The sequence below is a fragment of the Peromyscus leucopus genome, chromosome 5 (assembly GCF_004664715.2).
Source record: "Peromyscus leucopus breed LL Stock chromosome 5, UCI_PerLeu_2.1, whole genome shotgun sequence".
In the NCBI taxonomy this organism is placed as follows: domain Eukaryota; kingdom Metazoa; phylum Chordata; class Mammalia; order Rodentia; family Cricetidae; genus Peromyscus; species Peromyscus leucopus.
Window position 1 is genome coordinate 13,522,749 of NC_051067.1, and position 14,553 is coordinate 13,537,301.

The 14,553-nt window shown below is 46.4% G+C and overlaps 1 protein-coding gene across 1 annotated transcript; it reads right to left on the bottom strand.

The window, feature by feature from the left end:
* Window positions 1-3,009: 3,009 nt before the first annotated feature.
* Window positions 3,010-8,610, bottom strand: LOC114689523 (spermatogenesis-associated protein 31E1-like). The gene is made up of 4 exons (XM_028863841.2): window positions 7,923-8,610; window positions 7,146-7,197; window positions 6,540-6,600; window positions 3,010-6,271 (listed from the first exon to the last, which is right to left on the bottom strand). Exons 1-4 carry the CDS (start codon window positions 8,106-8,108, stop codon window positions 3,139-3,141), a joined length of 3,432 nt encoding a protein of 1,143 aa, XP_028719674.1. The 5' UTR covers window positions 8,109-8,610; the 3' UTR covers window positions 3,010-3,138.
* Between the last annotated feature and the right edge of the window lie 5,943 nt (window positions 8,611-14,553).

The window sequence follows — 14,553 nt, forward strand, 5'->3', positions numbered from 1 at the left end:
ATGATAGAATGAAAGAGTAGATTACTGAATCTACTTTTAAAGAGCAACATCTTCACTGAAATGTTTTATAATGCTATGGATTTTAGTTTATTGATAGAAGTTTAAAGTTAATTTTGTTATACTGTAGTATATTTCTACCCTTGTTTAAGATACTATGTTTGTGGAGCTTATTTAAATTGTAATGGATAATTAAGAAATACAGATTAATAATTAGTTTTCTATGATAGTCAAACTTATAGTCATATTTGTCTAGGTATACATAGATATATTTCAATTAGGTAGGTAATCTTCAAACACTTCAAAGACCTACAGAATATGGCATTTAAAATGTTTTAAAAACTTAGACTTTCTGGACAGTGAGACAAGTCTGCTCCTGGCAGCACTGATTTACTTCAAAGAGTAAGATGGGCACCAAAGACACTCTATATGTAGTTTATCTTCTTCTTGACAAAAAGTTAGTCATTTGGGCAAGAAACTGCTCTTTCCCGGACTGTTTGATGGTATATTGTATAAACTGGACATGCAGGACCCATAGGAATGTGACCACTGAACTTTGCAAGGCAAGGTGGTCCTTCAGGTTCCTGCTTCACAGAAGAAACTGCCAGACATTGTACAGGACACAGAGAGAAGTGATGAGAAACTATAGGCCTGTAGGCCAAAGAATGGATGTGCCAACATTGCAGAGGAACTTTAGGTGACTGCCCAGGTAGCCAGCTACCTCTGTCATTCTAGATTTTTGGAAGTTGCTTACAATGCTCTTTCTGTTTACTTAGGTAATATTGTATCCTTCTGAGGTCTTTGATGTAATTGAAGACTAGATAGTTATAATTTTCCTTAGTTATGATAAAAGATGTTAGATATGAAACCTTAGACTCACAAATATAGGATAAATAGAATATTTTCTTTGAATTTGCCAAATATAAATAGACTAGATATTGTAACTGTATTCTTGCTTGATAACTGTTTTGTTATATATAATTTTACTATGTTAAAGTTAAAACTTTCATTTTTAAATAAACAGAAAAGGGGAAATGCTGTAGAATAATGCTTTTGTACATTGGTTTAATAAAACTCTGATTGGCCAGTAGCCAGGCAAGAAGTATAGGCAGGATAAGTAGACAAGGAGAATTCTGGGAAAAGGAAGGCTGAGTGAGGAGATGCCAGCCCACCATCCAGGAAGCAGCATGTAATGGCACACAGGTAAAGCCATGAAACACATGGAGACACATAGATTAACAGAAATGGGCTGAGTTTAAGTGTAAGAGCTAGTCAGTAGTTAGCCTGAGCTAATGGCCAAGCAGTTATAATATTAAGTCTCTGTGTGATTATTTTATAAGCAGGTCATGGGACTGCAGGACCCAGGCAGGACTGGAGAAACTTCTAGCTACAAATGTAGATTTCACAAATTATTATCCATATGGAAATCTTCCACCAGGAACCAATCTACAAGCTGACTTAGACATTCTACACCAGAGAAGCATTGGTACAACATCACATGAGCTGCATATCCAGATGGCAGCACAAAGGGGACATGGATTAACACAAGGTGATACTGGAAGGACAGGGCACTTAGTCATTTGAGTGGAGGTCACCTAAAGCTGAAAAGAATCAAGACAGTCTCTCACCAGAGGTGAACAGCCTTTATTGTGTTTTATTCTATTAAAGATGGGTGAGAGACAATCACATCACCTAGAAAGAACATTAGAACTTTAGCCCAAGCAGAGAACCCCACTTGGAGGCCATGATGACTGAGAGTTCTGGGTCTGGCGCAGGGGATGGCATGGGCAAGATGGATACAGGACCAGGGAGGGGACTGAGTGACCCCAATGAGATGTTTGTGGCTTCTCTGCAGGCGCTTCCTTATACACAAAATTCTAAATGGTCTTATTAAATTAGAAACACAGAGCCAAATACAGAGTTAAAAGGCCAAGAGATCAGAGCACTAGCGAATAGCCTTTAGGTTACCACTCACTGCCGTCCTTCCCGAGAGAGAAACCTTCTCCTGTGTGACCTGTCTTTTTATTGCCTTTCTGTTCTACCTTTTCATTGGCTCTAAACCCAACTACATGATTTCCTCATCACTGCCTGCCTATACAGACCTCCAGGTCTCTATGGTTGGTACTGGGATTAAAGGTTTGGGTCACCGATTGGCCGTGTCCTTGACCACACAGAGACTTGGCCTGCCATGTGATTGGATTAAGGGCATGTGCCACCACTTCCGGACTTCTGCTAAATGGCTTGCTTTTAGCTCTGATCCCCAGGCAACTTTATTTATTAACATACAAATAAAATCACATTTCAGCACAAATAAAATATCACCATACTTCCTGAGTTACTGGGCAGGCCTGTGTGACACAGCCCTCAGGAGTCACCCTATGTCACACACTGCAAGTTCTATTCTGGCCCTTGCTCTGGTCAGAAAGGAAGACAGACTGTGAACAGAGTCACTGCTCTGTCACCCAGGCTGAGGTAAGAGGAGCTCAGCCCCTCCTCAGCCTGCATCAAGGTGAGTAGGGGCTCCTGGGGTAGGTGTCCTCTGTGCCTGTCCTGTCGAGACTGTCCCACCTTTGAACTGAGGGTTGGAACAGTTTGTGACATGAGAAGGTCCTTGGCTCTCTTTGTCTCTGCACACCAACCTGCACAGTGACACAAACATCAAGGTGGAGCAAAGTTAGGAAAAGACAACGAGCCACAGACCTGGGTGGGGTCTTCACAGGGTTGGCTCACCCTGAAAGATCCCTAGATTCTGTTGTCTCTGTAACGATGGAATGATAAGTGCACAGTGATGGAACTGGGTGAGGATGACACCTCAAAGTGACCTTGCCTTCCCCACATGCCCCACCCCTTCCAGAGACTGCACTGAGGCAGAAGGAATGCTGACACCCCCCCCCCCATCCCTGCAAGACAGAAACCACGGCACTGAAACCACGGCACGAACTAGGAAGCGGCTCCTATCTGGGAAGGAGCCATTAGCAACAGAGGATGCGCTCCTGTAGGAAGAAGATTTCCTTTGCAGGAAAAATCCAACGTTTATTACCAGGAAAGCATGGGGGAAGAAAAGGCTGGGCAATGAGACAGCTTTTGGTAGAACTCTTGATGGGCAAAGGCCAAAGTGGCCTGAGGCACCTGCTCCTTGGCCTATGCTGGTAAGGTCCATTTGGGGTGACCAGCTCTCTGGGCAGCAGCATATGACTGTTTCTTGTCTCCACTTCCTCTGTATGTGACTGGATGGTTGTTCTCTCTAGGACCTATGAGGTGGCCACAGCCCATTCCCTTTTCTGTACTTTGATGTGGGTCACGGGCCCTCTGGACAATGCCTGATTGCTGTTTATCTCCAACATTTCTGTGCATAAATAGATGTTTGTGTCCTTTGGGGCTGGCATGTGGATAGCGGCCCCTTCCACTCTTCATTCTAATTTGATCTGGGTCATAGGCTCTCTGGGCATCAACATCTAATTGCTGTTTGTCTCCAGTTCCCCTGTTCCTACATGGATGGTTGTTCCCCTTGGGAGTGGGGAGTTGGTCAAAGCCCATTCCTCTCTTCACTCTGTTCTGATGTTGATCACAGGCTCTCTGGGCACCAACAACCAACTGCTGTTTGTCTCTGATTCCCTTATACATGGATGGATGGCTCTGATCCTCGGGGCACATTAATCTCTCTGGTCTGCTATTCTTAGGGTCATAGAGACCCTTAGGAGAGTGAAAGCCACTCAGCTGGGATATCAGAGGTTCCACTTGAAACCATTGTTCCTCTGTTGGGTCCCCTACATTAAGACCCAGCCAGTTCACCAGGACCTGCACCACAACATTCATGATGTATTGCATTTCAACTACCATACTGTAGATGAGCTTTTCTTTTGATTCTGACTCCTGGGTAATCACAGTAGCTGGTGTAGAGTTTTCACTCTTTAGAGAATCTCCCTGCCCCTTGTCTTTTGTGCTGAGGTTGAGATATTGTAGAAAAATCCTTTTGATTTTCTTCAGATTATTTTCTGGCAGAGCCTGCCCCTTTCCTGGCATATCAAAGGAGGACTGAAACTCAGATATGGATGATGTATCCTTGAACTGGGTAAAGCTTGGGGTAGAGGGCCTCTCTCTCCCTGGCCTTTCCTCCTGGCATGTGGCTCTGCTTCTCACCAACTCCTTCCTCTGGTCATTGGGATGAAATGCCTTGTGATTCTTTGCTTGAATCTTATTCTTGGGAACTCTGAAGTTCTGAGTCTCCTGGCTCCGATCTCTCCTCATGAAGATATCATCTAGGTCCTGGGAAGTCTTGGGCTTTTTGGATCTATTCTGGAAGCTGGGAAGCAAATGCTCTGAAGGCAAACTCACTGAACTGAGGCTGTCTTTATGATGGCCCACAGGCCGGGCCTGTGGCTGCTTGTTTGATCTGAAGTCAATCTCACTAAACACTTGTGTCTTTAGAGCTGAATCTCCTGAGTGCTGTGGAGTAGGTGTTTGGAAACGTCCTGGGCTTCTACTGACCTCTTTAGACTCAAAGTCCCTGAGATGGATATTGATGGCTTGGCCAATGGGAATCTCTGTGAATCCCAGACTCACTTTCCATGCAGGAATTGTCTCCTTTTTCTCCTCTGATCTATTGGTTTGTTTGACCACTGAAGGTAGAAACCTTTCTTGAGGGCCCAGCATTGTCCCACTCCAGCAGGGATGTCCTGAGGCCACATTCTCAAACCTCTTCCATGCTGCATGCTTGGGCATTCTTGGGCTGGTCCTTGGTTGCAGGCTGCCTCTTCCAGTCCCTTGGACAATCCTGCTCTTCTGGGTTTTTGCCTGGAAGCAGAAAGCCCGGGTCTGAGTGCTCAGATAGCTCTGCAGAGTATCTGGATGAACCTTGGCAGGCCCATGGCTGGCAGCTGGTGGAGTGGCTCTTTGCATCTCCTGAACCTCTGAAGGTGAGTGTGCAAACAGAGGACTCTGCAGCCTGGACGCTGATACAGTTTCTACCCTTGTCCCTCCTGGATCTTGGTGATGCATTTTTTCCAGGATCATGGCAGCCTTGGAATAGTATTCAACCTTAGAAACACAGGTGGGTGAGGAGGGATAGACAAGCTGGGGAAGAAATGAGGCTGGAACCCCTGGAGGGATGAGATCCCTTGACACAAGAGTCTGTAGATACGGTCTCCATCTGTGTTTTGCAGGAAGCTGTTTGATGTTTGAGTCCAGCTTCCTTTGGGTTTTGGGGTCAAGGAAGGAAAGGTCCTGGGTGGTGTTCACATAGGACTGCTGCTCTGTCCTCAGTGCACGTTTTCTGGGTTCCAGACCCTGCCCACGGGTGCTGCTTGAAGTGCAAGGCAAGGCTTTGGCTCTAAAACTGGGGCCCTCCTTGATGAGTTCATGTATGTTACATCTTGCTGGGTCCTTCTTTAGGGGCATCCCTGAGGGCGTAGTCTCCATCATCTGACTCAACTTGCAGCTTTTGTAGTAGAGGATGGAGGGCTGGGCAGGCTGGGGGAGTTCAGGCTTGTCCTTAGACTGGCGACGACTGTTTGCTGGGAAGCGTCCCTGCAGCTGCATCAGTTCCTGGGATGGGAGGAACCTGAAGGGGGGGCCTTGTACTCTCACCTTCTTCATCCTGTATTCACTCTGTGACTCCTCATGGTGCTGGAGGAACTGACAATGCTCAGGAGGGATGGAGGCCGACCTGATAGCTTCAGTGGGTGGGATGTCCCTGGGCAAGTTGTGAGTAGGCCGGCTAATGGCTGCTTGATGACTTTGGACATTAGAGCCTATGGTGTCTTTCCACTCCAGATCCTGCTGCCAGGGATGGTTTTCAGTCAGGAGGGATGCCAACACCTTCATCCCAGTGTTACAACATGTTGTTCCACAGGCCCTGCTTGTGGATGCAGAAAGTGCTTGGTTTGGTGTAGAGCTTGGGAGGCTGTTGAGTGTCTGGACCTCTGTCACACCCACCACGTTTGGTGTCACAAGTTGGGGGGGCAATCGCTGGGCCTGAGAAATCTGTGGAGGTCCTTGAGCAGGAGGTAGAGCTGGGAAAGGATCAACTGTATCACTGAACCTCACGGTTTTATGTCTTACAGAGCAAGGCCTCTTGGAGACCCAGGCAGTAGCCACCACTGACTCAGAGAGCACAGAGGACATGCCCCAGAAAATCTGGCTAAATTTTTGCTGTATAAGATCCTCCAAGAACTTGAGGTAAGACAGTAGCTGAGAGAGGGGAAGCTGATCCTGTTTCTCATTAGATTTCCCAAAGGGGAGTGATGCAGGGTCCAGTAACAGTTGCTCGATGGGGCTGCATAAGACAGAGGCAAAACCATCAGCTCCAAGCAGAGGGTTAAGATGCCCATCAGTTGGTATAAATATGACACCTATATCCCATAGTCGCTCCATGGCTTCCACCTCCCATATCCTTATTATATTATATATATTATTATATATTATTGTCATATCCAACAGGGCTGTATCTTAATCCTACCATTCATAGTATTGCCAGTACAAAAACCCAAGAGCCCGAGCTCACATCCTGGCATGAATAATTCCACAAGACAGAGATTTCTTACATTTCCACAGGTTGTGATGGATTCTGGTTCTCTTCCACACTCTTTCTGTCATCACTACAACCTGGAAATAGTTATGTAGGATAAGGAAGAGGACTGAGATCTCACAGGAGAGTGAGGCATCTCTCTTGAAGACCACCCATGCGAGGACTCTGATGCCAACCGCCAGTGTGCAAACACACGGGACACTGAAAATGAGCAGGTGGCATGGAGGGACCAGATCTCTCCATTTACACTCTCCTCGCTCCTCCCTCAACCCCTGTCATCCCCATCCAACACCGTGAGGGACACTGGACCAGTCATCTGAAAGAGGGGTGGGCCAGAGAGAACTGCAGCTACCTGTTGTCAGGTAGACCTGGGGGTCCCCCATACACAGGCACAGCATCACTCCCTGGCCTTGAACCGCACCCCCATGGGCAGCACCCACCCCAGGCCAAGCACAGCTTCCTTCTATCCAGGACCTGGGGAGTTTCCCTGATCTTGATTTCCTTCCTAGCAGCCTCCTCTTCTTTCTCGGTGTTCCACATCCTGTATCCTCAGAAACATGGCTCTCATCACTGAGGGGCAGGGCAGATGGAATTGCCTCTCTAGAGGAAAGCAGAAACCTACCTTTTACAGAAGCATTTTTCTTCCTGGTCTTGCTCTGCCTCCTCCTCCTCACCTGACAGTGAGAAAGGACAAAAGTCAGCTGGGCCCATTCTTCCTCTAATTGACAAGCTGCTGCCCTCTGTGCTCATGGATAACGTGAAATCCACATTTCCCAGGAAGCTTTCTCTCATCCACCTTCGACTTAGTTGTTCTATGCATAAACACATTTCCTTTTGGCCTTGTCAGAAAACACAAGCAGGGGCTGTCTATACCACACTTACATGGATGTCCTCCCTCAGTCAGTGTTCCTCAGACAGGATCCCACCCAAGGCTGAGCTCTGCTGCTGCCTCTGGGCTGTCATCTAAGATCTGCTTCCTCAGACCAGAGGTGACTCGAACCCTGATCCGAGGCCCTTGGTCTCATCAATCCCCCCCCCATATCATGTCAACATACACAAAAGCTTGTATCTGAGCAGAGGACAGGTGACCCCTTTCTCAGAGCCTGTCCTGTCCCAGACAGAGCTCCCCACCATCTCAGAAATGGAGCCCAGGGAGCCACCGTCTGCTTTAGTGGCCTCTCTTAGTAGCCATAGTGCACAGATGGTCTGAGAGCTTCAGGCACACACCTCAAGGCCTCTCTTCCCTCTGCCCTACTGTCCAGTCCCTGCAGATGAGGTGCTGTTCTTTCTGGAGATTTCCTCTCACCTGTCTCTCTACTTGAGTAGGAAATGTGAACCTAACAGTAGTGAACAACAGACTGAACACATTCCATTGTGTTTCAGCCAAGGCTCTCCTCACCTTTGGGGTGTTCTTTCCACTCTCAGGTGGTGGTGACACTGGGTACGTCTTCAGGAAGGGGATCAGTAGGAAGAAGAGCCCTACTCCACACATAACACCAAAGATCACATCCACTGCTATGAAAATGGAGCTGAGACTCATCCAGGAGTCACTAAGGCTTTTCAGCTGAAGGACAGAACTCTCCATCTTCTGAATCTCACTGAGGCTCTCAAGCAACTGAGTCCAGGGAGCACAGTATGAGGCTTGTCAGGAGGGCTCAGGCTCACATCACACAGCTGTGGCCTCCTCATCACAAAGGGCTGCTGGCAGGAGGGAGGGAGCCACAGCCCCTCCCCAGCATGCAGCCCAGCAGACCCTCCCAACTCCTGGGTTCCCTGCTCCCTCCTTCCAAGTCCTCCTGCTGAAGAAGTCAGATAGACCTTCCTTCCCCCTTGCTTTGTTCCTTCCCCCTGAGCCCCAGAATCTCTCTGTCTCCTGGAAGATGTCTGCTTGAGTCCATCAGGTTCATAGTTTTTGACACATTGGGCTTCTTGTGGAACCTGACTTGTGTCTCAGGGATTGTCACCCTCAGGATGTCTTCTGTCTGTAGATCCACAGCTGTTCATTATGAGGTCATTCCTTGCCTCAACTCGGACATGGAACTTCCTTTTGTCTCACACTATTTCACTTTGCCAATTTGCAATAAAATCTAAAAGAATATAATTTTAATTTACAAACCTCAGTTAATAGAATGTCAAGGAAAAATGAAATTCAATACTCTATTGTAAGAATGTATATGGCTAATTATGAAATAAACCATTTTTAGTGTTTCAATTTGTCTCTTTTCTTTACATGTTTATTTTATTTGAATTAGCATAAATTATATGATTCATTAAGGTACTTTTTGGAACTAACTGTTGTGAATAGTGCCACAGTCAGCGTTGATGTGTGGGTATCTCCCTGGATGTAGATAGCATCCTTTGAGTCCATGCTCAGGAATGGTAGACCTGGGCCTATGGTAGTTCTGTTTTTTAGGAACCTCTGTACCAATTTCCACCATGCTGGTCCAGTTTAGACTCCCAATAGCACTTGCTGAGGGTCCCATCCCCACATCCTTGCCAGAATGTCTCATTTTTTTTTTGTTTGATCGCAGCCATTGTGGTTTAGGTGAGATGGAATCCAAAATGGTCTTAACTTGAATTTACCTTAAGGATAAGGATGTTGAAGACTTTATAAAATACTTATTGGCTTCTGTGTATTTCCTTTTAAAAACTGTTCAGTTCATTAGTCAATTTATTGATCATTTTTTTTGTTTTGAGTATTTGTAATTCTTTGTACATTCTAGATATTAACACCTCACAGGAAGTGTGACCAGCAATCTTATCCCATGCTCTGGGCTGCCAGTTCCCTCTAAGGATAGCATCTTTTGCTGTGCAGAAGCTTTTAAATTTCATGCTAACTCATTTGTCAGTTTATAGGGTCCCGTCCTGTGTTACTGGTGTTCTAGCCAGTCAGCTCTTGTCTGTGCCTGTGTATGATGTGTTTTCCTTTCTCTCCTTCTAACAGCTTCTAAGCCACACTTCATGGTTTAAATTCAGACCACCTGTCTATTTTGAACTGATTTTTTGAGCAAGATGAGAGATGCAGATCTATTTAAACTCTTCTTTAGGTGGATGTCCTGCTGCATCAGCACCATTTACTGTATTTGTTCCAATAAACAACCATTTATTCGAAGGCTCTTTTCCAGTGTGTGTGTATACTCCACTGTGTACCTGGCCAAAAGACAATGAAGAAAAAAGTCACTGAGCCATTTTTCTACTCCTCTCCTTAGAATATGCTGATGTCTGCACAAAAGAATCTTGCCTGTCTCCATGGCATCCACAGGCCCTGCCTCTGGGAAAGGTGGCGCTTTCTGTCAACTGCTCCATGGCTGTACTGCTCTTCCTCTTGTATTTGCTTGACCACATCCTGCAGACTCTTTGCCCTGATGTCCTGCAGTGGTAAGCCTTGTAGTGGTGGTGGTAGTGGAGAGGCACTTTCCAGTTCATTTATTGGGGCAACTAGCACATCAGTTCCTGAGGTTCGGAAAGAAGGGATGAAATGCCAGGCAGCATCAGTCAGTGTGGGACAAGCTGTGGAGGATGATGAGCCTTCTCCTCCAGGGGTCAAATGAAGACCAGTTGCCTCCCTGTCTTCTCCTCAAAAAGATCTTGGGGTTTGCAGAAGGGATATCTTGGAGGAAAGATGTGGGGCAGGGGGCTGACAATTGGACATATCCCCATGAGCCAGCCCTGTTTACATTGTCACAGTGCAGGAGGTCACCCATGCCTCTCTGTCCTCACAGATGCTCCAGAAAGCCTGCCTGAGCAGATTAAAGAAGAGTTTCAGCGGAGCCTTGAGAAGTGAATGCTCATCTGTGCCTGGCTGCTGGGCTGAATCTCTTGAGGAGGGCAGTGTCCCTGCATACCCTATCCTAGGTCACCACTAACATAAAGATGGCAAAGTTGGGGGCAGCCAGTTGGACCATCTCTCATTGGTATCACATAGATACAGTTTACAGCAGACTCAAATACTGTAGTACTGAAGTAGAAATCCAACATAGTTTTCATAAATTGGCATTCAGAACACTGAGGCACAGCTGAGAGAAATCTAAAGGGATAGGTTCTCAGACCCCTGTTCTTCAGCAGCACAGTTGTTAAGGTGACAGATCTTTTGAACTTCATCTGAAGACTCAGCAGAATGACAAACCGATGCCCAACACATCAAATGGAGCAAGTAACTGGGCTTAACCCTGAAGATACAGCAGAGGCCAGAAGCGACTCCTCCAGACCCTGCACTTCTGGTTCCAGCACTTACCAAAAGCCTCAGTGATACAGAAAGTACTCAGGGGAAGGAATGGAGACTAGACACATGGAGCCGGCCAGAGTCCAGCAACAGACCCACCGAAGTCAAGTCAACTGATTTTGTCAGAGGCACCCAGGGAAACCAAGGCAGAGAAAATGGTCCATCCACAAAAGACTGCAGAACAAGAATTGGAAAAACGAACAATACAATATCCATGTTGAAAATTCACTGTCACAAAGGTTATGGCTGACTGTAAATATAAAATTAAAACATGATGTGGAAGCTGTAAAAGTCATAGGAGAAACCCATACAGCCTCATGCCTTATGACAAGGTGCTGTGGATGATTGATTGATAAATAAAACTCTGATTGGCCAGTAGCCAGGCAGGAAGGATAGGGTAGGCGGGACAAGGGGGAAAAGAATTCTGGGAGGTGGAAGGCTGAGGCAGAGAGACGCTGCCAGCTGCAGCCATGACAAGCGAGATGTAAGGTACTGGTAAGCCACGAGCCACGTGGCAACTTATAGACTAATAGAAATGGGTTAATTTAAGATATAAGTACACCTAGCAAGAAGCCTGAGCCATTAGGCCAAACAGTTTAAATAACATAAGCGTCTGTGTATTTATTTTATAAGTGGGCTGCGGGACTGCCAGGACTTGGCAGGACCTGGAGACAAAACAACAAGGAAGCCTGAGACACAGAGTCACCCAGGGAAGGTGACCTGTGGACACTGGAGCTCTGCTGCCACCAGCCTGGAAACACAACTGGAGGGTGGCTGGAGCAGATCCCCACTAGGCCACTAGAGGGAGCCTGGCCCTGCCACACCCCAGGACCTCAGAGCTTGGAGACGACAAATCCCTCTTCTAAGGATTTTTTGTTATTATTACAGCACAGGAATTGGTTCAGGCAAATGTGCTCTGCCCTTCTCCCTTCCTTGTCCATAGATGCCTCTCTGTAGCCAGAAGGTCAGGATGAATCTCTCCCACCTGCGTCCTGCAGCTGCTTGACCTCAAGTAAACACATAGAGGCTTATATTAATTATAACTGCTCGCCATTAGCTCAGGCTTATTACTGACTAGCTCTTACACTTAAATTAACCCATAATTCTTATCTAGGTTTAGCTACATGGCTTGGTACCTTTTCTTAGTTCTGCCTTGCCATCTGCCTGTACCTGTGTCTGGCTGGAGACTCCTGACTCTCCCTTCCTCTTCCCAGAATTCTCCTAGTCTGCTCACCCCATCTATACTTCCTGTCTGGCTACTAGCCAATCAGTGTTTTATTAAACCAGTATACAAGAGCATTATCCCACAGCACCTCTCCATCCTCCATCCTGTTGCATGAGGGACTGACTAAAAGCAGAGCCCTTTCCAGGCCCGGGTTGGGTTGTAGTTTCCAGCTCTAATTCATCTGGGAGCTCTGCTCTTGACTCCTCAACTTCTGGGACTAATGAGAAGTGTAAAGAAGAAGAGATGGAATTTTTTAAAGATGGTATGATATGATTTTTGGTTGTCAGCTTGACTACATCTATAATTAACTAACCCCCCCCAAAAAAAAAAACAACTGGACACAACTGTGAGGGACTTTTGCTCAATTGAATCATTTGATGTGGTAAGATCCATTTCTAATCTTTGAGGTGGGAAGACACAGGTTTACCCACACCTTCTGCTGGATGCCTATATAAAAGACATGGAAGAAGAAAGCTTTTGCTCTTTGCCTGCTTGCTCTTGCCCTCACTAGCAGTTCCATCTGTTTACTGGCTTTAGAGCCTACTTATTCATGATTCTGGCATATACTGAAGACCAGTTGAGACATCCAGCCTTGTGGGCTGAATATCTACTGGATTCCTTGACCTTCTGTTCATAATCACCTACTGTTGGATTAGCTGGACCACAGCCTGTAAGTCATTCTACAAGTTCTGTTACTCTCTTACTCTAACAGATGGCAAGTCTACTCCCTGGTGTTTGTGGAGGTCATAAAGTCTAGAGCTGCACAGGCCCATACCACCCACATAGACTGCTAGCTATCAACTTAAACATACCAGGCCCTGTTGTACAACAACACTCCTTGCCAATTTTCTTCATATGCATGGGTAGATATCAGGCATTGCAGCACAGCCTACAAACTAGGAATGTACGAAAGCTAGGAATACCTGTGAGTGTCACTAGGAAGAAGAGGTGTGTATAGCACATACAAATGTCTAGGTTTCAAGCTCCACTGGGCACCCCCATCCCATTGCACATGTCTGTAAAGTACTATGTATGAGATATGGCTGGACACCACTGTCCATCCACATAATGTGTTTTGTATAAGGCCATGCTAAACACTTCCACTTCTCATAGCCACATAACATACACTGCTATTTATCAGGGCTAGCTAGACATCATGCCACTGACACTGCACATATACTAGACAGTATCACACTCTGCAGCATATGCCCCATCTCACACCCCATTCTGCTAGCTGCCTGGTCCTGACTGACATCCTTTACCATGTGTGGTGGTTTCAATAGATAGGCTTGGCCTATAGGGATTGGCACTATTAGGAGGTGTGGCCTTGTTGGAGTAGGTGTGGCCTTGCTTGGGGAGATGTGTCACTGTGTGGATGGACTTTGAGATCTCAGATGCTCGAGCTATGCTCATTGTGGGCTGCAGTTTGCTTTGTGCTGCCTGTGGATCAAGATGTAGAACTCTCAGCTACCTCTCCAGCACCATGTTTGCCTGCATGCTGCCTTGCTTCCTGCCATAATGATAATGGACTAAATCTCTGAAACTGTAAGCCAGCCCCAATTAAATGTTTTCCTTTTTAAGAGTTGCCATGGTTATGGTGTCTCTTCACAGCAATAGAAACCTAAACTAAGACACCATATCACCACTGCCCCATGTAGAACTCAAGGTAGCAGGTGTTACTGGTCCCCAGAGATGTCCCCACCTCTGCTGCCAACCAACACAAACTGTTAGTGATCAGCTTCTTCTGGACCCACATATGTTGCTGAATATCCCCCATCCCACTGTCTAAGTTGGGGTTTTTATTGCTGTGAAGAGACACCATGACCAAGGCAACCCTTATAAAGAAAATATTTAATTGTGGTAGGTTGCTTACAGATCAGAGGTTCAATCCATCATGGCTGGGAGCATGCATTATTAGGTATCAGGCCCTGCTGGGTACCACCACATTGCTGCTACTTCAAACACTGTTAGAAATCATGTAGGGTATATGTGGGGTGGGGGGGGAGTAGGACCTAATATGCAGAGATTTAGAGGTGGTGATATGGAAGTGCCCACCAGTATAATCCCATGAATGGCAGTGCATTTTGAGTGTCCTCATGAGTGTATGTAGCAGGGCACAATATCTAGCACTTTATGTGAGGTGGAGGGGGTGTTCAGCTGGAATGGATACATAGCGCTGTGTTTGCAGCTATAATGGGGAATGGTCTAGGAAGGCCTAATACTTAGTTGTGTATGAGGACATTCCCATTATGTGTCATCCTGCATGCACTGCTAGGCATCAGGCCTTGATGGACATCCCAAGGTTACCCACCCCCACATACACTGTTTTAACTGGATCAGACCCAGCTGGACTTAAGATAGCTTATAGCCCAAGACCGGGGAGGCACAAGGCTGTCTTTGACTGCTGGAACATTTTCATAGTGGACATTATGACCTTGGTGATGCTGGGAGCCCAGTGCCAGAGCCCTCCTTCACTCAAGTTTTAAACCTTTATCTTGATAAGTTAGCAAGTTCTCAAACTAGTAAAGGAAGCAGACGACTGCTGTGTTTTTACTTCAATGGAGCATGGTTTACAAACTCAGC

Coding starts and splice junctions, on each gene's coding strand:
- LOC114689523 (XM_028863841.2), bottom strand. CDS start 8,108: ATGGAGAGTTCTGTCCTTCAGCTGAAAAGCCTTAGTGACTCCTGGATG. Junction 6,601..7,145: donor GAAAAATGCTTCTGTAAAAG/GTAGGTTTCTGC, acceptor AACTATTTCCAG/GTTGTAGTGATGACAGAAAG. Junction 6,272..6,539: donor CCATCACAACCTGTGGAAAT/GTAAGAAATCTC, acceptor TGTCTTATGCAG/CCCCATCGAGCAACTGTTAC.